The 21710-nt window shown below is 40.8% G+C and overlaps 1 protein-coding gene across 1 annotated transcript in view; it reads left to right on the top strand.

Moving 5' to 3' along the window:
• Positions 1 to 21710, top strand: part of LOC126236353 (phenoloxidase 2-like) — a 173536-nt gene that overhangs the window by 24138 nt on the left and 127688 nt on the right. The window contains exons 2-3 of the mRNA XM_049945583.1: positions 2217 to 2406; positions 14895 to 15118. Of these exons, the coding sequence (XP_049801540.1) occupies positions 2217 to 2406; positions 14895 to 15118 (414 nt within the window). The remainder of the gene's footprint in view (positions 1 to 2216; positions 2407 to 14894; positions 15119 to 21710) is intronic.

Genomic DNA, 21710 nt, shown 5'->3' with positions numbered 1-21710 from the left:
TTCCTGTCGCACTGGCACTGTCTACTTCACTCTTTTCCTAGCACTGCTCTTAACTATGTTCCACTGCCACTGTGTCTCTCTCTGTTTCTCTCACCCTGCTATTGTCTTATTGTCTTCTTTGCTCTTTCTATACCACAACCACTGTTTGCTGTCATCCAGTATTTATTACTTTCCCGTCTCTCTCCCACTGCCACTGTCTTCTTTTCTCTGAGTGCAAACATGTCTGAATATGTGAACATACCAGACTTTTGGGAAAAATTTTTAAGGTGCTGAGGAAAGTAGAATGAAGCAGTTGGCCCAACTTTTCAGTCAGAATCTTTTAAATGTCAGTATATTCACCTTTTTTATGCTCTGATAGGAGCCAGTTTCTACTGGTTTCCTTCTTTTTACTGCTACACCAGGGCATGTCACTCATGTGAAAAGAGCTGTATGAGTCAGTAAAATTTGGGAGTTTACTTATGTGAAATTGAATTTTACATACACAAAAATTTTGTGTGTGTTTCAGTACTACAACATGGGGGTCTCACAACCATTCAGATGATAATGGGGAATCTTTGCAGCATATTTCTCCATGCTACATCACGTTATCTCCATATTTTACATTTGTATTTTACATAAACTGTACATGTAAGGTAACTTTGGACCTCTGTATCTCAGAAATGGAAGCAGATGTCACCAAAATTTTCAAGGTTGTTAGAGTTTGAGATCTTAGGAATATATTGTAAAAATTCCAGCCATTTGCTGTGCATAGCTGTCTTCAAATCTGTGGCTTTGTTTTTGTATGAAAAATGGCAAAAATGTTTTACTGGGATTTTCTAATGAACTGTCCATGAGCTAATGGTGTCTATGTAAGCCCTGTAAGGCCCTCAACAGACCATGTCAATTACATTAAATTGGATGACCAGAGTGGGTGATTTTTGCCGTTTGAGGTCCTAATTATAGAATTTTGAGCAAACTTTCTTTTTAAAAGAAATGCAGTTATGTGATATTTTTGTTGATCAACTCAATTTTTGGGAGAAACAAGCAAATCCAAGTGCATTTTTATGCACTAATTTTAATGTAAAGTTATTTGTAATGTTGTTTATGACTCTACTGCCTTGTGAAATACTGAATTATTGCAGCCCCAAAGTTCTGCTGGTCTCCAAATAACGTCTGTGGTGCTAACATTAAACAACTGTAGACAGGTAATTAGGCTATTACAGTAGTGCTTACATAATTTAAACTTATTGTAATGCTAGTGGACGAATCAAAAACAGTTTTCCTTTTCCTTCTTGTTACAAAGATATTCATAATTAAAAGTTATCATTACAGCACATGGCACAAAAACAATAGCACTTACACTAAACTCAAATACAAGTAATAACTGAACTGATCAATAAAACAACAACTAAGCTCAAGTAAGGCCAACAACATACAGTAGTTGGTCTTGTTTAAATTAGGGATTGGTGATAGTTGGTACTGCTATCAGTATATTGATAGTTTAAATCTGTCGGTTGCCTTGTTGGCTATCGATAGTGTATATCCCTTTTTGTCATATAATTGAAAATAAAAGTATGCTTCAGGTATGCTACATGGCAACTATGTCATGTGTAACTTCATTTAGGAGATAGAGTGTTCTGGACCCCCCTTTGGCTATGCCCTTGTTAGAGTCAAAGTAGCTTTGTCAGTTGCAGTCTGTTAAAATACAATAAAACTTCACTCAATACATCCTTCACTCCAGTCAGACTGCAGTGGCAGTACAGTGTAGTCAGCCCGAGCATTGTAGTCATATCGGTGTATGCGTATTCCATTGCTGAGTGTGAAGAATTAGATTGTCTGGAAGCTCAGCAAAGTTTCAGTCTTCTTTATGTGCCAACCATTCAAGTTGTCAGCTACACCTTTACTCCTTCTTTTGTTTGCATTAAATGTGCCAATATTTATAAGATAAAATAGGTAGACCAAACAACTGAATTAACTTGTTTATGGCAGAGGTACAAAAATAAGACAGGACACATTTTGAACAATATTATGTTTAGAGAAGATCAACTTCAGGACTGATTTGCAACATTCTTTTTCTTTTTAACCTTTTTGTTCCTGGGGATACGAAACTTCTTACACTTACCATGAAATATTTATCTTGTATAAAGTCTTATACTCCATGAAAACCAAGATAAATTGCTAGCTGCACTATAATAGAAAGAAGGATGATTATATTTATAGATAATTTTATATTACAGGAAGACCGTTTTCAGAACATAGATCTAGTTGATAGAAGTGGTGTGACTGGTGATGTGCAAGAAGTTGAGATTAAACCAATAAAACCACCTGATATCAGTATTCCAATGAAGTTAGGTCGAGATGAAAATTTTTCTATGTTCTTGCCAAGTCATCGTAAAATGGCAGCTCAACTCATTGATGTTTTGATGGGTAAGATCACTCATGAGTAGTAAAAATTCATTTTAAGGTAAATTAATTTATCAAAATTCATCTAAAATTATGACACTATTACAATTTAATAAACTATAATATCTGTACCCTGTAAATTAATAATGCATGCAGTTCAATACTTTAAATTCAATTGTCTGAATTTGAAAATGTGATAAGGAAACATCTGATAATATTTGTAGGTGGGACATTAATGTACAGGAAGATATGTTTACCATAACCAGTTGGTGTAAAACTGATAGGCAGGGTGAAAATGTACAAATTTTTTCATACAGTTTAATTTATAATTCAAAGACTGCAGTGGTAACGTGAGTATACAATATTTATACATTTATACAAAAATGATTCATTATGAATCTGAAGTGCAGAAGTGTCACCATGAATCAAAGCAATGGAATGGACAAATTAAATTTACTGTTTAGCCTGTCGTTGTGGATATTTTATCATAAAATTATATTAATGACACTGTCACCATCAATGCATATTCTAAATCTGAACTTCCACATTTAAATAATTCCAAGAACTTTCTTATCCACTAGCTTAACTGTTTTTCAGAATAGAAAAATTTCGAGTTTTTCTCTTACACAGTGTATCTGCATGACCCCTACCATTTCAAGTTCCTATCTACGTAAATTAATTAAGCAATTTTTATTAATCTTCTTACTAAATTGTCTATTTATTTTACATTTATATTGCATGTTCTGTGCTGCTCCTTTTCAAATAATATGTAGATTGTTTTGCAACAATTTGTAAAAAGGGGTTTTTGAAGTGGACACTTATTTGCAATTCCAGTATTCAGGACTACTTCATTTTTAATGTTCTCCTTTGGCTATGCTGTGTACATAAGTATAGTGTCATCAGATTGCTTTGAAAAATCCTGATCCATTCAGAAAAAGTAAAACTAATCTGAGTACAGAATCTTTTAATGTGTTACTTTTTGGTTGGTTGGTTTTTAATTGAAATCTGTAATTGATTAGATTATTCCCATTAATGTGTCTGATTTCTGTTCATTGTTTCTGCTTTCCCATGAAAGATTTAAAAATGTTGTAGCATAGCCCTGTATCCTATTGCCTTACTGACATAGCTTTTACATTGCCTTTGAATGGTTTAAAAAATGAAATACCATATAAAATTCCTTTAAAATCTAACAATTCTTCTTTTGTCTATCAAAGGAGCCCAGAACAGCATCTTTTGTTGCCATTTTTGTTGTCTACATTTTCCTGAAACTGTGCAAAGCTGGGTGCAGTATTTTAAATTTTGTTGTAAGGCTACAACTATACATTTCATTTTCACTTCATAGAATTTTGAAAAAAATGGAAATTCATTATATCAATATGTAATGTCCTAATTCACCTCTGTTTCCTTGCTTTAAGACTGGCTTTATTTTAATTAGTTGTAATGAAACTATAAGAAGACTCTTTCTCTATTACAGCATTCAGTATATATCATAAGAGTTCATCTAGACTTCCATTATGTTTCTTTATAAGGTTATGGTGTAACATCAAGTAAATTTTTAACTTACACAATTGATTTATAGCATTTTCGGCCTGTGTTTTAGTTATTGTTAATATGGTTTATATCTGCAAATCTTAGCCTTTTACTCAGTTCATCCTCTTTGTTATAAATGATGACTAACTGACAACCTCAGCTGCCGACAGGTGTTGTTGATATACCTCGATGTGGACAGCTGAAAATGTGTGCCCCGACCGGGACTCTTTGTTATAGGTTAACACTTAATCGTCCAAAATTGTAAATATCTATCAAATATTTTTGGATTAAAGGAGACCACTCAAAAAAAGACAAAAACATTGAGTTGTTGATAGGCATACACAAAATAAAGAACACTTCCTAGCTTTTGGAGCTATCCTTTGAAGGACTGGAGTGAAATACACAAAGAAAACATATGCATACACATGCCTATGTCCCTACATTGTGCTGGCACCATGCACACCATGTACGGGCATAGGTGTGCCTGTGTGTGAACATGCAAGTGAAACAGTGAGACATTTGTACCTTCATCATTTAGGACACAGCTCAGTTTTACTAAAGCAGTATGTAATTCAGCAATAGATAGCATATGTATGTTTGTATTATGAATTTGTTATGTGTATCCAGTTTTTCCATTATTCTTGTCTTATGTACCTCAACTACAAAGTTGCTACTCACCATATAGAGGTGGTATTGAGTCACAGGCGGGTACAACAAAAAGATTACTAAACATGTAGGCTTTAGGTCAAGAGGCCTTCTTCTAAAGTAGACAACACAAACACATTCATGCAAGCACAACTCACACAAACATGACTACTCTCAAAGGACAGTGAGGACAGACTGTGAGAAACTGGCCTCAATGGGCTGAGACAGTGGTCATGTGGTCATGTGTGTGTGTGTGTGTGTGTGTGTGTGTGTGTGTGTGTGTGTGTGTGTGTGTGTGTTGTACTTACATAAATCTGTGTGTGTGTTGTCTACTTCAGCAGAAGACCTTTTGGCTGAAAGCTCACATGTTTAGCAGTCTTTTTGTAGTGCCTGTCTGCAACTAAGCATCTCCTCTGTATGGTTGAGTAGCACTCTATCCTTTTCATAATACTGAACAATGGAAAATCCAGAATGGAATATAACAATATTATGAAAAGAAAAGTTACTACTCACCATGTAGTGTAGAAGCTGAGTCACAGATAGGCACAACAAAAAACTGTTGCAATACGAGCTTCTGGCCAACAAGGCCTCTGTCAAAAATATACAACACACATACACACACAGATATGCAACTCACAAACACATGACTGCAGTCTATGGCAGCTGAAGCCACACTGAGAACAACAGCAACAGTGCAATATGGGAGTGGCAACTGTGTGAGGGGAGGAGAAGAAGAAAGCCGGTTTGGGGAGGGGGAGAGATAGCAGGGTAGGGTTTGGGGACAATGAAGTGTTGCTGGAGAGTGCACAGTAACAAGTTGGGATGTTAGACGGAGGGTAGGAAGATGTAGGAGGGGGTGAGTGGGGGTGGGGGGACAATAGCGGAAAAGGAGAGAACTAAAAAGAGAGGGTGTGTTGGTGGAATGGGGGCTGTGTAGTGCTGGAATGGGAACAGAGAAGGGCTGGCTGGGTGAGAAAAATGACTAATGAAGGTTGAGGCCAGGAGGGTTATGGGAACATAGGATATATTGGAGGGAGTGTTCCCACCTGCGCAATTCAGAAAAGCTGGTGTTGGTGGGAAGGATCCATATGGCACATGCTGTGAATCAGTCATTGAAATGAAGGATGTTATGTTTGTCAGTGTGCCCAGCAACAGAGAGGTCCACTTGTTTCTTGGCCACAGTTTGTGTAGGTTCAGTGGGTGGTGGAAAACTACTGTGGGAGGGGTGGGAAGGGTAGTACACAGGAACTTTCTCATTTCAGGGCACAATGCAATGAAGTTGAAACTCTGGTGGGAGAACATAATTCAGTTGCTCCAGTCCTGGTACTGAGTTATTAGGAGTATGCTCCTCTGTGACCAGATGGTGAGACTTCAGGAGGTTGTGGGGGACTGGAAAGATAAGGCATGGGAGATTTGTTTTTGTACAAATAATAATACAGTCTGTGGAGGTCTCAGTGAGACTCTTGGTATATTTTGAGAGGGACCGCTCATCACTGCAGATGTGACAACCACAGGTGGCTAGGCTGTATGGAAGAGACTTCTAGGTATGGAATGGGTGGCAGCTGTCAAAGAGGAGGTATTGCATGTCGTTGGTAGGTTTGATATGGACACAGATACTCATGTAGCCATCTTTGGGGTGGAGGTCAACATCTAGGAAGGTGGTTTGTTGGGTTGAGTAGGACCAGATGAAGCAAATGGGGAGACGCTGTTGAGGTTCTAGAGACATGTGGACAGGGTGTCCTCACCCTCGATTCAGATCACAAAGATGTCATCAGTGAATGTGAACCAGCAGAGGGGTTTAGGATTCTTGGTGTTTAGGAAGAATTCCTCTAGATGGCCCATGAATAGGTTGGCATAGGATGGTGCCATGCAGGTGCCCATAGGTAGGTTTGTAGGTATTGCCTTCAAAGGAGAAGTAATTGTGGGTGAGGATATAGTTGGTCATGGCAACTAGAAAGGAGGTTATTGGTTTGGAATCCGTCAGGCTGGCACCCTTCCTTCTGCCAATCCTTATCTCTGAACAACATAGTCCTGCAAAACCATATTAACCAAGATCAAACCTCCTTGCAATACCTTCTCTCCATCCATAAAATTCTCCTGCTATGCAGTCCTAAAGTCGTGGAACCCACAACACACATTGAAACTCTTGCCTCCCAGGAACTAGAGCAACATGCACAACAACAGCTCAAAAAACTCTCCACCCTGCTCAATTTCTACTCTCACTTTAGAGTACCACTGTCCACCACCTCTACAACAACCTCCAAACCTCTCCGGCATCCCCTCAAACCTGACAAACCCTGTCTCACAGACCTACGATATTTACTCCACTCTCCAAAACTCTCCCCTGCCTCCAGAATCCAGAACCTAAACAGATCCAAAACACAGTCATGAATCCTTCCTCCAGAAGCCTTAGCTCTACAGAAATATCAGTCCTTTCCAAAGGCCTCATCTTTTGCCCCACTCTGAAATTCAACCATGCAGGACTTGTTAAAGATCTTCTCTCCTTCCCCCAGTCCTTACAGTGGAAACACTTTTTTGCCAGCAACCCTACCAATCAGACTCAACAAAAGACCAATATTAAACCCTGCCTGACTCAGTTCACCTCTCAATCCAACTGTGATCCATCCCCACAGCCTACAAATTACTCCCTGTTAACTTTCCATAATTTCTTAGCCTTAAACCTTGCCTCACCATCATTCCCAAAATCCCTCAACATGCAAACTAACCTTACATTCTCAGAAAGCCCACCATCTAAAAACTGATCCCAACCTTATGATCCTACCTGCAGACAAAGGCTCCACCGTTGTTGTTTTTAAGCACAAGGATTACGTGATAGAAGGACTCTGCCAGCTGTCAGCTACATCCACCTACAAACCCTGCCACAGTGACCCCATTCCAGAAATCCAGCAGGATCTCCAGTGTCTCCTCAAATCCTTAGGCCAATCCCAGAACCTCTCCCCAGTGTCCGTCTCTCTGCTCACCTTTACCACTCCCAACTCTCTTACCTCCTACATTCTTCTAAGTCCATAAACCCAACCACCCAGAATTCCCCTTTGTGGCTGGTTACTGTGACCCCTGTGAGAGAATCTCTGCTCTCGTAGACCAACACAATCTGGCTGTTTCCCGGAAGCTACTCTTCTATATAGAAGATGCCAACCATTTCCTCCACTCTCTCCACAGTTCCTATCCCTTTACCACACGGTGCCCTGCTCATCTCATTAGATGTCAGCTTTCTTTACCCTAACGCCCCTAATGCAAATGGCCTTACTGCTGTTGAAAACTAAATTTGTCAATGCTCAATGGATTCCAAACCAACAATCTCCTTCCTAGTCACCGTGACGAATTATATCCTCACCTACAGTTACTTCTCCTTTGAAGGCATAACCTACAAACAAATCACGGGTGCAGCTATGGGCGCCTGCATGGCACCATCCTGTGCTAACATATTAATGGGCGATCTAGAGGAATCTTTCCTAAACACCCAGAATCTCAAACCCCTCCCCTGGTTCAGATTCATTGATGACATCTTTGTGATCTGAATTGAGGGTGAGGACACCCTATCCACATTCCTCCAGAACCTCAACAGCTTCTCCCCCAATTTCTTCACCTTATAATGTTCCACTCAGATCATTACATTTAACTTAATTTTCTATTGCCTGGCGTTCATTTGATGAAGGAATATAACAGTTTCCAACTTCTCAAAATTTATTGACAACTGAACTGCATACTTGTCACATTAACAAAAACACTGACTGACATACTTCACAGATCTTTTTGAGTGACTGACAAAACAACAACTCAACAACTGACTCTCCCACAGCATCACTGCTCTGCTTTGTATAGAATTTTAACAATAAGTTTCACAATAACCCATTATTAAATTTGTACAATTTCAAAGTTACAATTGAAATTTACAAAACGTAAAGAAACTGATGTTACAGCTGAATAAGGCATAAAATACAATATTAATTGACATAATTTTTATAGTATCATCACTAGTTTTAAATATGAAAATCGATCTGAACTTTAATTACAATAATGTCTCTTGTATTATTTTAGTTACGTAATTAATTACAGTTAGGATTTGGTTACTAACATTCAGTGACAGTACAAATCTTGTGCTTTATCTGATTACGCATGTAAAATATACAAATAAGGCCTCAAATTCTGAAAATTGGAAAATTGTTTGATGTAAACAATTGGAGAGTTAATTAGAAATGTAATTACAAAGGATATTAATTACAGAGTAGGACATAAAAATAGATAACAAATGAAAATACGTCACTTGGTAATAACTTTTAAGCTGTTTCTCAAGATAATGAGGTTCTCTGTGTCAACCCACCAGTCAACTACAATTAAGGTAATTAGAGGCAGCAGCCACTTATGCCAACATTTCCACAGTCTTTTAATATTTGCTGCCAGATATTTAACACTTCAATTTCTTGATTAAACATGTAACTCAGCACCTGTGCATAATTTTGTTAATGCCAACAATCCCCTGACAATAATGATAATATATGTCCTTCAAAATTCAAGCTTTCGCAACCAACGGTTGCTTCGTGAGGAAAGAGGGAAGGAGAGGGAAAGACGAAAGGATGTGGGTTTTAAGGGAGAGGGTAAGGAGTCATTCCAATCCCAGGAGCGGAAAGACTTACCTTAGGGGGAAAAAAGGACAGGTATACACTCGCACACACACACATATCCATCCACACATATACAGACACAAGCAGACATATTTAAAGACAAAGAGTTTGGGCAGAGATGTCAGTCGAGGCGGAAGTGCAGAGGCAAAGATGTTGTTGAATGACAGGTGAGGTATGAGTGGCGGCAACTTGACATTAGCGGAGATTGAGGCCTGGTGGATAACGGGAAGAGAGGGTATATTGAAGAGCAAGTTCCCATCTCCGGAGTTCGGATAGGTTGGTGTTAGTGGGAAGTATCCAGATAACCCGGACGGTGTAACACTGTGCCAAGATGTGCTGCCCGTGCACCAAGGCATGTTTAGCCACAGGGTGATCCTCATTACCAACAAACACTGTCTGCCTGTGTCCGTTCATGCGAATGGACAGTTTGTTGCTGGTCATTCCCACATAGAATGCGTAACAGTGTAGGCAGGTCAGTTGGTAAATCGCGTGGGTGCTTTCACACGTGGCTGTGCCTTTGATCGTGTACACCTTCCGGGTTACAGGACTGGAGTAGGTGGTGGTGGGAGGGTGCATGGGACAGGTTTTACACTGGGGGCGGTTACATGGGTAGGAGCCAGAGGGTAGGGAAGGTGGTTTGGGGATTTCATAGGGATGAACTAACAGGTTACAAAGGTTAGGTGGACGGCGGAAAGACACTCTTGGTGGAGTGGGGAGGATTTCATGAAGGATGGATCTCATTTCAGGGCAGGATTTAAGGAAGTCGTATCCCTGCTGGAGAGCCACATTCAGAGTCTGGTCCAGTCCCGGAAAGTATCCTGTCACAAGTGGGGCACTTTTGTGGTTCTTCTGTGGGAGGTTCTGGGTTTGAGGGGATGAGGAAGTGGCTCTGGTTATTTGCTTCTGTACTAGGTCGGAAGGGTAGTTGTGGGATGCAAAAGCTGTTGTCAGGTTGTTGGTGTAATGGTTCAGGGATTCCGGACTGGAGCAGATTCGTTTGCCACGAAGACCTAGGCTGTAGGGAAGGGACTGTTTGATGTGGAATGGGTGGCAGCTGTCATAATGGAGGTACTGTTGCTTGTTGGTGGGTTTGATGTGGACAGACGTGTGAAGCTGGCCATTGGACAGATGGAGGTCAACGTCAAGGAAAGTGGCGTGGGATTTGGAGTAGGACCACGTGAATCTGATGGAACCAAAGGAATTGAGGTTGGAGAGGAAATTCTGGAGTTCTTCTTCACTGTGAGTCCAGATCATGAAGATGTCATCAATAAATCTGTACCAAATTTTGGGTTGGCAGACCTGGGTAACCAAGAAGGCTTCCTCTAAGCGACCCATGAATAGGTTGGCATACGAGGGGGCCATCCTGGTACCCATGGCTGTTCCCTTTAATTGTTGGTATGTCTGGCCTTCAGAAGTGAAGAAGTTGTGGGTCAGGATGAAGCTGGCTAAGGTAATGAGGAAAGAGGTTTTAGGTAGGGTGGCAGGTGATCGGCGTGAAAGGAAGTGCTCCATCGCAGCGAGGCCCTGGACGTGCGGAATATTTGTGTATAAGGAAGTGGCATCAATGGTTACAAGGATGGTTTCCGGGGGTAACAGATTGGGTAAGGATTCCAGGCCTTCGAGAAAGTGGTTGGTGTCTTTGATGAAGGATGGGAGACTGCATGTAATGGGTTGAAGGCGTTGATCTACGTAGGCAGAGATACGTTCTGTGGGGGCTTGGTAACCAGCTACAATGGGGCGGCCGGGATGATTGGGTTTGTGAATTTTAGGAAGAAGGCAGAAGGTAGGGGTGCGGGGTGTCGGTGGGGTCAGGAGGTTGATGGAGTCAGGTGAAAGGTTTTGTAGGGGGCCTAAGGTTCTGAGGATTCCTTGAAGCTCCGCCTGGACATCAGGAATGGGATTACCTAGGCAAACTTTGTATGTGGTGTTGTCTGAAAGCTGACGCAGTCCCTCGGCCACATACTCCCGACGATCAAGTACTACAGTTGTGGAACCCTTGTCCGCCGGAAGAATGACGATGGATTGGTCAGCCTTCAGATCACGGATAGCCTGGGCTTCAGCAGTGGTGATGTTGGGAGTAGGATTAAGGTTTTTTTAAGAAGGATTGAGAGGCAAGGCTGGAAGTCAGAAATTCCTGGAAGGTTTGGAGAGGGTGATTTTGAGGAAGAGGAGGTGGGTCCCGCTGTGATGGAGGACGGAACTGTTCCAGGCAGGGTGCATTAGTGGTATGAGGGCTATGCAGTCCTGGAATGAGAACAGTGAAGGGGATGCGTGAGAAAAATGAGTAACAGAGGTTGAGGCCAGGAGGGTTGTGGGAATGTAGGATATATTGCAGGGAGAGTTCCCATCTGCTCGGTTCAGAAAAGGTGGTGTTGATGGGAAAGATCCATATGGCACACACAGTGAATCAGTTATTGAAATGAAGTATGTCTTGTTTGGCAGCGTGCCCAGCAACAGAGTGGTCCACTTGTTTCTTAGCCACAGTTTGTTGGTGGCCATTCATGCGGACAGACAGCTTATTGGGTGTAGCACATTGGTTGCAGCTTAGCTTATATATTACATGACTGGTTTCACAGGTAGCCCTGCCTTTGATACAACAGTTGATGTTTGTGACTGGACTTGAGCAGTGGGAGGATGTATGGGACATACCTTGCATCTAGGTCTATTACAGGGATATGAAGTATGTCTTGCCACTCATACCTCACCTGTCATTCAACAACATCTTTGCCTCTGCACTTCCGCCTCGACTGACATCTCTGCCCAAACTCTTTGTCTTTAAATATGTCTGCTTGTGTCTGTATATGTGTGGATGGATATGTGTGTGTGTGCGAGTGTATACCTGTCCTTTTTTCCCCCTAAGGTAAGTCTTTCCGCTCCTGGGATTGGAATGACTCCTTACCCTCTCCCTTAAAACCCACATCCTTTCGTCTTTCCCTCTCCTTCCCTCTTTCCTGATGAGGCAACAGTTTGTTGTGAAAGCTTGAATTTTGTGTATTTGTTTGTGTTAGTTTGTGTGTCTATCGACCTGCCAGCGCTTCGTTTGGTAAGTCACAGCATCTTTGTTTTTATATACGAAAGCGCGGGCACGTCGATAGACACACAAACAAACACAAACATACACACAAAATTCTAGCTTTCGCAACCAACGGTTGCCTCGTCAGGAAAGAGGGAAGGAGAGGGAAAGACGAAAGGATGTGGGTTTTAAGGGAGAGGGTAAGGAGTCATTCCAATCCCGGGAGCGGAAAGACTTACCTTAGGGGGAAAAAAGGACGGGTATACACTCGCACACACACACATATCCATCCACACATATACAGACACAAGCAGACAGCCGGCCGGTGTGGCCGTGCAGTTCTAGGCGCTTCAGTCTGGAACCGCGTGACCGCTACGGTCGCAGGTTCGAATCTTGCCTTGGGCATGGATGTGTGTGATGTCCTTAGGTTAGTTAGGTTTAAGTAGTTCTAAGTTCCAGGGGACTGATGACCACAGATGTTAAGTCCCATAGTGCTCAGAGCCATTTGAACCACAAGCAGACATATTCAAAGACAAAGAGTTTGGGCAGAGTTTGGGCCCAAACTCTTTGTCTTTGAATATGTCTGCTTGTGTCTGTATATGTGTGGATGGATATGTGTGTGTGTGCCTATTGTGACAGCCTTTTTGTTGCGCCTATCTGTGACTCAGCATCTCCTCTATATTGTGAGTAGCAATTTTCTTTTTCATAATATTGTTACTTTTCATAATATTGTCATTATTATATCCTGGATTTTCCATTATTTATTTATCAATAATGCATAAGTGTATGTAAAATTGCGAAATTCAGAAAAGAAATTTTTCTATGGGTGAGGGAATAAATAAATACGTAAGTGTAATTTGTCTTACAGTGATTTAAATGTAATGTGTGTTCAGCAGTCTAGCCTCTATTCCTTATATGATGCTAATGTACATAATGCAATCTCAAATGAAATAAAAACCTACACTAAGTGGAACTGAAAGTGCTACATTATGAACAGCTTGACTAAACCCTACCAAACTTATACTATACTATATCCATGAATATGGCATATGTTGGTTTTATCCTTATGTAATCTTATTTTCAATACAGAAAAAAAGCATTCCTGTAGGTGAAGAATGCTGTGTTTGCATGGCGTATACTGGCTGTATGTAAAATTGCCTGGATGTTTTCTGTTGGTGATCACAACACAACAGGCCAAGAGGATGAGCAAATGCAGCTTATCACCACCGTGGTGGTAAGAGTCATACTGCACTACTCTGGAATGGAAGCAAACACCTGCCAAATGTTATCCTGAGGAATTTATTGCCTGGCTGGAATACATGCTATGTTAGTTCCTTAAACTGTTACTTGGAGGATGGTATGAAGGTATACATCTTCATATCATAGCTGCTCCATGGGTGACAAATTAGGTGACCAGGCAGGCTAGTTAAGAATCTTTACACTTGTCAAAGCATTTGTGGTATCAATTGCAATGAGGGCCATTTGATGCCCTGGTCATGAAGTGTGTGGCAATGGGGCTTACCATTTTCGCTGCTACTGACAAGCAATCAACCACTCTTCAACAATCATCAAATCAGTTCTTAGCATATCGAAGAGTTTGTCGCACCATGAATCCAGGAGAAGGAGAGACTTGAGTATCAACAATCACTGGCTGTTTCCTTTGCCATTAACTGTATGGCTGCAAGAGTATCAATTTTAATTACTGCAAACAGGAATGAGGCCCATTAATGAATACCACAAAGTACCACTCAGTGTCTCAGTTGACTATGGCTCTGTACTCTGTTGTAACAGCTCAGCGTCTTACCTAGCTTCCATTATCTTTTATTTTTCCACAATAGTTTGAAGTAACACTTAGTCTGTTATGTATGTCCAGACTTCAGCTGTTGTCATTCATCCATTCGTCAGAGCCACTTGAACAACCCTATGATCTTCTGATGTAGTCCTTCTGAAAGGATCCATGCCCACTTGTTTTGCCACACTGTTTTCCTGAGTACATCTTATTCTGCTCATTTTTCAGCCCTTGCACTATAAAAAACTCTCTTGTGTGATCTATCAGTATGATGCTCCTACTTCCTTCAGTGTGGAAAAAAGTCTTGATGAACTGACACAACATGTATTTCAGGTAGGGAATAAATCACCAAAGATGACATCTGAAATCTGTTTGCTTTCATACAAGTGTGAGTATGAGAGTGTATACATATTCATGGGGGTCATACCTCATATTGCTGTTAATGATGAACATCAGTTCTAAATAGATTTAAAATTAAAATAATTCAATGCCCATTATGTTATGGACATCATGAATGTCGATAAAAAAATGAACTGGTGCAACTTTCTGTAATTCTTTCTGTTTTTATTTCAAGAATAAAAAATTTTATGTTGCTTTAAAAATTTACTCCCATTCTCAAAATGTATAATAACTTATTTATGCCAGTGTTTCTTCACTAAAGAAACATGTTTATACTGTTTCAGTTATATGAGTAGGAACACCCTATTGTATGATAAATAAGCAGGCACTGTGTATAACATACTTCGCAGTGACTGTTATAAGCGTATTCAAGCAACATGTGGTTGTTGAAATGTACAAGCTGAAAGCAAATGCTGAATAAGAAAAAACTGGTGGTACATCGTTGAGACATAATTGGTATTCTAAGAAAGCCTTATGATGTTTATTGTTTTAGGAATGAATGGGAGTGAGGACTTCCTTTCAGCTTCAGTGTTCTGCAGAGAAAAGATCAATCCATACCTTTACATTTATGCTTTGTCAGTGGCAATGTTACACAGACAAGATACCAGAAACATTACACTACCAACGATTGTGGAGGTTTTTCCTGACAAGTATGTAGCTGGAGGAATTTTTCCTAGAGCGAGACAAGAGGCGAATGCTGTGCCTGATGGTTCTAGGGTATGTAAAACAGTTTTCTTATCTTATCTCTCCTTTGCAGTACAGTTTAAATTTCCCTTTTGGATTTCAGGCATGAGAAATAGACACATGATTGCTCAGAAAGTTGGAGTACATCCCCCCCCTCCCTCCCCCTCCCCACATCTCTATCTCTCTCTCACACACACACACACACACACACACACACACACACACACACACACAGAGAGAGAGAGAGAGAGAGAGAGAGAGAGAGAGAAACACACACACACACACACGAACATATACTCCTCCAGCTCCTTTGACATTGGCTCTTTATGATGTGGTAGCTTGGGTGTATAGATGTTAGGGTAGAGGGAAGGATTGTGGCAAATGATAGTTAGGATGTGTGGGGCAAGAAGGAGGAGGTAAGTTATATGAATAAAGGAGATGGAAGACTGGTGGATTTCAATGACAAACTGAGGTTTAATCATCACAAAACTGAGTGCATGAAGCATGAGAGGATGAGAAAGAAAGAGAGAGAGTGTTAGAGATTGGCTGTGTGACATGAATGCTTTCATACGTGAGACCACATGTGGACATATGATTGGACTACAATACAATGAGGTGTGTAGGTACAAGGCACAGAAATTCCACCATCATTATACACAAGGACCTGTGAGATTCATGGTGGAGATCAGGCATATTATAGGAATGGGCTATGCAATATCCTGGTCCATCCCATCTACATCCAATTCTGTAAAATGCTGTAAAGTGCATGACAGAAGGCACTTAGTATTGCTAAACATGTTAGAATTTCTTCCCATTCCAGTAGCATGCGGAGAACAAGCAGAATGACTGCTTAAACACCTTTGTGAATGTTTAATTAGTCTGACCATGTCTTCACAGATCCTTCTTAAGTGGTGTGCAAGGGGCTGAAGAATATCTCTAGATTCTTCACCCTGGTTCTTGGAAATTTGTAGGTAGGCTTTTGTAGGATAGTGAACACCTATCTTCAGTGGATACCACTTTAGGTTTTTCAGCATTGCTGTGACATTCTCCCATCAAGAAAATAATCCTGTGACCCCTTCTGCGTATATATTCAATATACACTGTAGTCCTATATGGTATTGGTGCTTCACATTTAAGTAATATTCTAAAATGAGGAACACAAGATATTGCATATCTACTGTCATACTCCCTCACAGCATAAATATATGGTACAATATGAAGATACCCTCTGACATGCACTTTTTAATGGGTTTAGAGTATGATTCTGATCATATGGGAACCATTTTCTTGAAGTATCTATTATATATGAAATATGAAAGTGGTAAACCTGAAAATGATCATAATTTTGTGTTGTTGTTGTATGTTTCTAAGCAACTGGCAGGCACCATGTGGTGCTGAGAATATTGTGATAAGAGAGATTGTCATGAGAAAGCCCTATGTCAGAACTGATGCTGATGATTTGATGCAATTATTAAGTTTTATTTGATTCTATAATTTTTAATTCTATAACTTTTTTAAAACAAATATTAGCCATAGACAATCATGTTAAGTATACAAGAGATGTTCTAGTATCTCCAGTTCTGTATAACTGTACCATTTTCAGCCTGTCATGCAACAGAGGCCACCTGACATTTGATTGGAATACAAACTGTGCTAGGGTCCATCATTTCAAGAGATGTAGTCTACATCTACATCTACATTTATACTCTGCAAGCCACCCAACGGCGTGTGGTGAAGGGCATGGTCATTACCTCCCTTTTGTGTTCCAGTTGCATATTGTTCACGGGGAAAATGACTGCCAGAAAGCCTTTGTGCGCACTCAAATCTCTCTGATTTTACATTCATGATCTTCTCGGGAGGTGTAAAGAGGGGAAGCAATATATTTGATACCTCATCCAAAAATACACCCTCTTGAAACCTGGACAGCAAGCTACACCGCGATGCAGAGCACCTCTCTTGCAAAGACAGATGGAAAAAAGTAAACTACACATTATTTCAAAAGTAATCGCCATATCTGTTAATACACTCATCCCATTATGAGACAAGACTGTCAGTGCATTCATGGAAAAATGTTTGCGGTTGCTTACAGAACCATGGAAATTTGGGAATTTTTGTTAAGGTCTCATGGTACCAAACTGCTGAGGTCATTGGTCTCTAAGCCTACACACTACTTAATCTAACTTTGACTTAACATCTCTGTAATGCTATCACGCTTACCAAACAACGCTGTGATGAAACGCGCCGCCCTTCTTTGGATCTTCTCTATCTCCTCTGTCAACCCCCTGGTACGGATCCCACACTGATGAGCAATACTCAAGTATAGGTTGAACGAGTGTTTTGTAAGCCACCTCCTTTGTTGATGGACTACATTTTCTAAGGACTCTCCCAATGAATCTCAACCTGGCATCTGTCTTACCAACAATTAATTTTATATGATTATTCCACTTCAAATCATTCTGTATGCATACTCCCAGATATTTTACATCAGTAACTGCTACCAGTGTTTGTTCTGCTATCATATAATCATACAATAAAGAATCCTTCTTTCTATGTATTCACAATACATTACATTTGTCTACGTTAAGGGTCAGTCGCCAATCCCTGCACCAAGTGCCTATCCGCTGCAGATCTTTCTGCATTTCCCTGCAATTTTCTAACGCTGCAACTTCTCTGTATACTACAGCATCATCCGCGAAAAGCTGCATGGAACTTCCAACCCTATCTACTAGGTCATTTATATGTATTGTGAAAAGCAATGGTCCCATAACACTCCCCTGTGGCACGCCAGAGGTTACTTTAACGTCTGTAGACGTCTCTCGATTGAGAACAACATGCTGTGTTCTGTTTGCTAAAAACTCTTCAACCCAGCCACACAGTTGGTCTGATAGTCCATAGGCTCTTACTTTGTTTACCAGGCGACAGTGCGGAACTGTATCGAACGCCTTCCAGAAGTCAAGGAAAATGGCATCTACCTGGGAGCCTGTATCTAATATTTTCTGGGTCTCATGAACAAATAAAGTGAGTTGGGTCTCACACAATCGCTGTTTCCGGAATCCGTGTTGATTCTTACAGAGTAGATTCTGGATATCCAGAAATGACATGATATGTGAGCAAAAAACATGTTCTAAAATTCTACAACAGATCGATGTCAGAGATATAGGCCTATAGTTTTGCGCATCTGCTCGACAACCCTTCTTGAAACCTGGAACTACCTGTGCTCTTTTCCAATCATTTGGAACCTTCCATTCCTCTAGAGACTTGCGGTACATGGCTGTTAGAAGGGGGGCAAGTTCTTTCGCTTACTCTGTGTAGAATTGAGTTGGTATCCCATCAGGTCCAGTGGACTTTCCTCTGTTGAGTGATTTCAGTTGCTTTTCTATTCCTTGGACACTTGTTTCGATGTCAGCAATTTTTTCGTTTGTGCGAGGATTTAGAGAAAGAACTGCAGTGCGGTCTTCCTCTGTGAAACAGCTTTGGAAAAAGGTGTTTAGTATTTCAGCTTTACATGTATCATCCTGTTTCAATGCCATTATCATCCCAGAGTGTCTGGATATGCTGTTTCGATCCACTTACTGATTTAACGTAAGACCAGAACTTCCTAGGCTTTTCTGTCAAGTCGGTGCAGTAAGCCCACCCTCTGTGACCGCCCAGATCTTGCAGACTGAGGGGCAACCTCTGGAACAGGACAAGCAGCCATGTCCGGCCAAAGATCAGTATCAGCTGGAGGCAGAGCCTGAAACCGGTTCGTCAGACAAACTGGAGAGGCCTTCCGTTCAGTCCTCCGGAATGTCTTTCGCCCCGTGCCACACCTCGAGACGACCTCCCACTCTACCACGGGTGAGGGGTCAGCCTCAGTGTGGGCAGTATCCTGGGCAGCCACAGCCATAGTCCGATCGGGGGATGCGCGGGACGAGCTGGCTGTCCCCAACAAACCCCCATCTGTACCCCCACAGTGATGCCCTTTGGCAACAGCCTCAAGCTGTGTGACCGAAGCCAACACTGCCTGAAACTGGGAGCGAAGGGATGCCAACTCAGCACGCATCCAAACACAGCAGTCGCAGACCATTTTTCCTAAAAGATTGAGCCGAAAGGACAATAATGACAGTGTGGTGACAGTAGTCCAGAGATGCTATTGAGACAGCCAAGAAGTTCATCATCTGCATTTATTCTTTGTATTTACTGGATGCCAAGGTTTTTATGTTGTTTCTTCAAGAGAAAATAAATGTACAGTTTTTGTTCAATACAAACTAACAATCTAGTTGTTATGGAATATAGAGAAATGTTATGTTGGTGACCCCTTACTAAGAAAAAGAAGAATACACTTCAAGTCACCAAAAACATAATTTTCTTATAATGAAGTCAGAACCACATGAAGGTATGAGGTACTGTCATCTGCTTCACAGATGAACATCTTTACAACATCAACAAAAAGTATGACTACAACATTATGTTTGTTGAAATTTTGGTCTAGGCTATGGTAAGAATGGTTTATAAAAGCTGAGAACATTTTCCAGCAACATAATGTGAGCAGAGACAGTGGCAAGTTAAGCTATATTTTTGTTGATATGGATCAAGAGCTAGTGAAAATAGTGCAAGATCTCATCACAGAGCCATTTCTTGAGCAGTCTAATCAAACTTTCAAACACATAGTCAATAAATGCTTGGCAATACTCAAGGAGCAATGCATGCAGCATGCTTTGTCTGACGAACCAATCGGAGTTCGTACTGTGTCAGAATTACTGATGAATTTATACGACTTAGTAGGACATAGCTTATTTTTGGATGTAACATTACATACCTTTTTGGTTAGCTGTCTTTGAACAAATATAAGACTATCACTAGTGGCTCACAATGATCTGACGCTGTCAGAATTGATGGAAAAAGCTGACACAGATTTCCAGTTTTCAGCAGCAACACAAGCCCAAAAGAAGTGTGTTACATTTAAGGAGCATCAGACGAAAGATCCCATGAGGACAGCACAGGATGTCAAAAAGTGGAAGCCATGCATATTAACAAACAAGACAGTAATATTAAAGAGAAGATCGTGTAGCAATGATGCAACTCAAGCAGTTGTGTACACTGAAGGCTGCAAGCAAGATGATGATACAGATGTTCAGAACAACTTGAGCATCAGTGAGACTTAGTCCTGAAACTCAGGAAGGATGGAATTGCATTTTGGCTGCACTCACTCACCTCATCTTGGGGTTAGGTTTCCTGGAATGTTTCATGTAATCAACAACTAATCACTAGCAGTTTTTCCACTCAAGGTTCCTGCTACCAGTTTGAAGGAGTTACAAACAACAACAACAACCACAGGCAAGGATGAGGACACATTTCAATGAATAATGGTCTATGAGTGGGCCCACCACCTAGCACCTTGAAAGTATGCAGCAGCCAAACAACACTTTGACAGATGGCAGGATGCGGCATTGTACATCATTTGGACAGCCCCTGGGTGCTGTCACTACGAACTTCTGGGGTACAAAATAACAGCAGAAAGTATAAGGTCTCTTCCAGATCTTGTACAGGCATTATAAAATATGGACCATACAGAAAAGTGTCAAGAGTGACATAGTTTTTGGGAATGATAACTTTTTCCAATGCCATTCCAGATCTTGTACAGGCATTATAAAATATGGACCATACAGAAAAGTGTCAAGAGTGACATAGTTTTTGGGAATGATAGCTTTTTCCAATGTCATTTACCAAATGTCAAAGAGATTCACGAACCCATTAATGCAGTGCAGGCAGACAAGTATACTAATGGTAAACATCCAGTGCCATGGTCACAGCAGATGACAGGAGCTTTGTCCAAGTTTAAGGATTCTTCAGCACTGATTACTCTGTCATGTCATCCTAGTTATACTGCAGGATGACCCTAACAGCTGACAAAGGCCAGCATGCCATTGATGCGTCAATGGAGCAACAGGTTGCAGGTGAGTGGCAGCTGCTGGTTTTCTTTTCAAGGAAGTTTATTCCAGCTTAGACTTTATGATCAGCCAACAGGGAGCTACTAGCGATGTATGAAGCAGTAAAATATTAGTTTACAGAGGTAGAGGCTAGAGCCTTTGTTATTTATATAGACTACCATACATTTGTCAATTCCTTTAAGAGGATCATCCAAGTGAGCCCCCTGTGTCTATGACGTTTGGAACGCATAGGACAATTTACAGTGGACATACAACATGTTAGTGGTCATAATAACATAGTGGGAGACTGCCTATCATAAGCTTATATGGCAATACAGGATATTTCATAGTTAGCTACTGCTTTGGCACAAAAAGTGGACAAGGAGCTGCAAGGATTAAAGGAAGACAGAGATTCAGGTTATGAACTGAAAGAAATTCTGCTACATTTCTCTGCAATATTACAGGACCATATTTCACGTTTCATGACTTTTCACATCCAGGAATTTTTTGCCTCAGCCTGCACTTTTATGCAGCACTTCACTTGGCCAATTACAGAGAAGTGTCAACAACTGGTAAAATATTAATTACAGTATCAACAATGTAAAGTTGGACAGCATGTTTTTGCACATATTGGTGACATCATTATGTCAGCAATAAGATTTACCAATATACATGTGCTCATGATGTGACCTTTACCGTCTTCAGAAGGATATAGG

The sequence above is a fragment of the Schistocerca nitens genome, chromosome 2, assembly GCF_023898315.1.
Source record: "Schistocerca nitens isolate TAMUIC-IGC-003100 chromosome 2, iqSchNite1.1, whole genome shotgun sequence".
NCBI classification, from domain to species: Eukaryota; Metazoa; Arthropoda; class Insecta; order Orthoptera; family Acrididae; genus Schistocerca; species Schistocerca nitens.
Note: the sequence above shows the minus strand (reverse complement) of the source record. Positions and strands in the feature narration are given on the sequence as shown.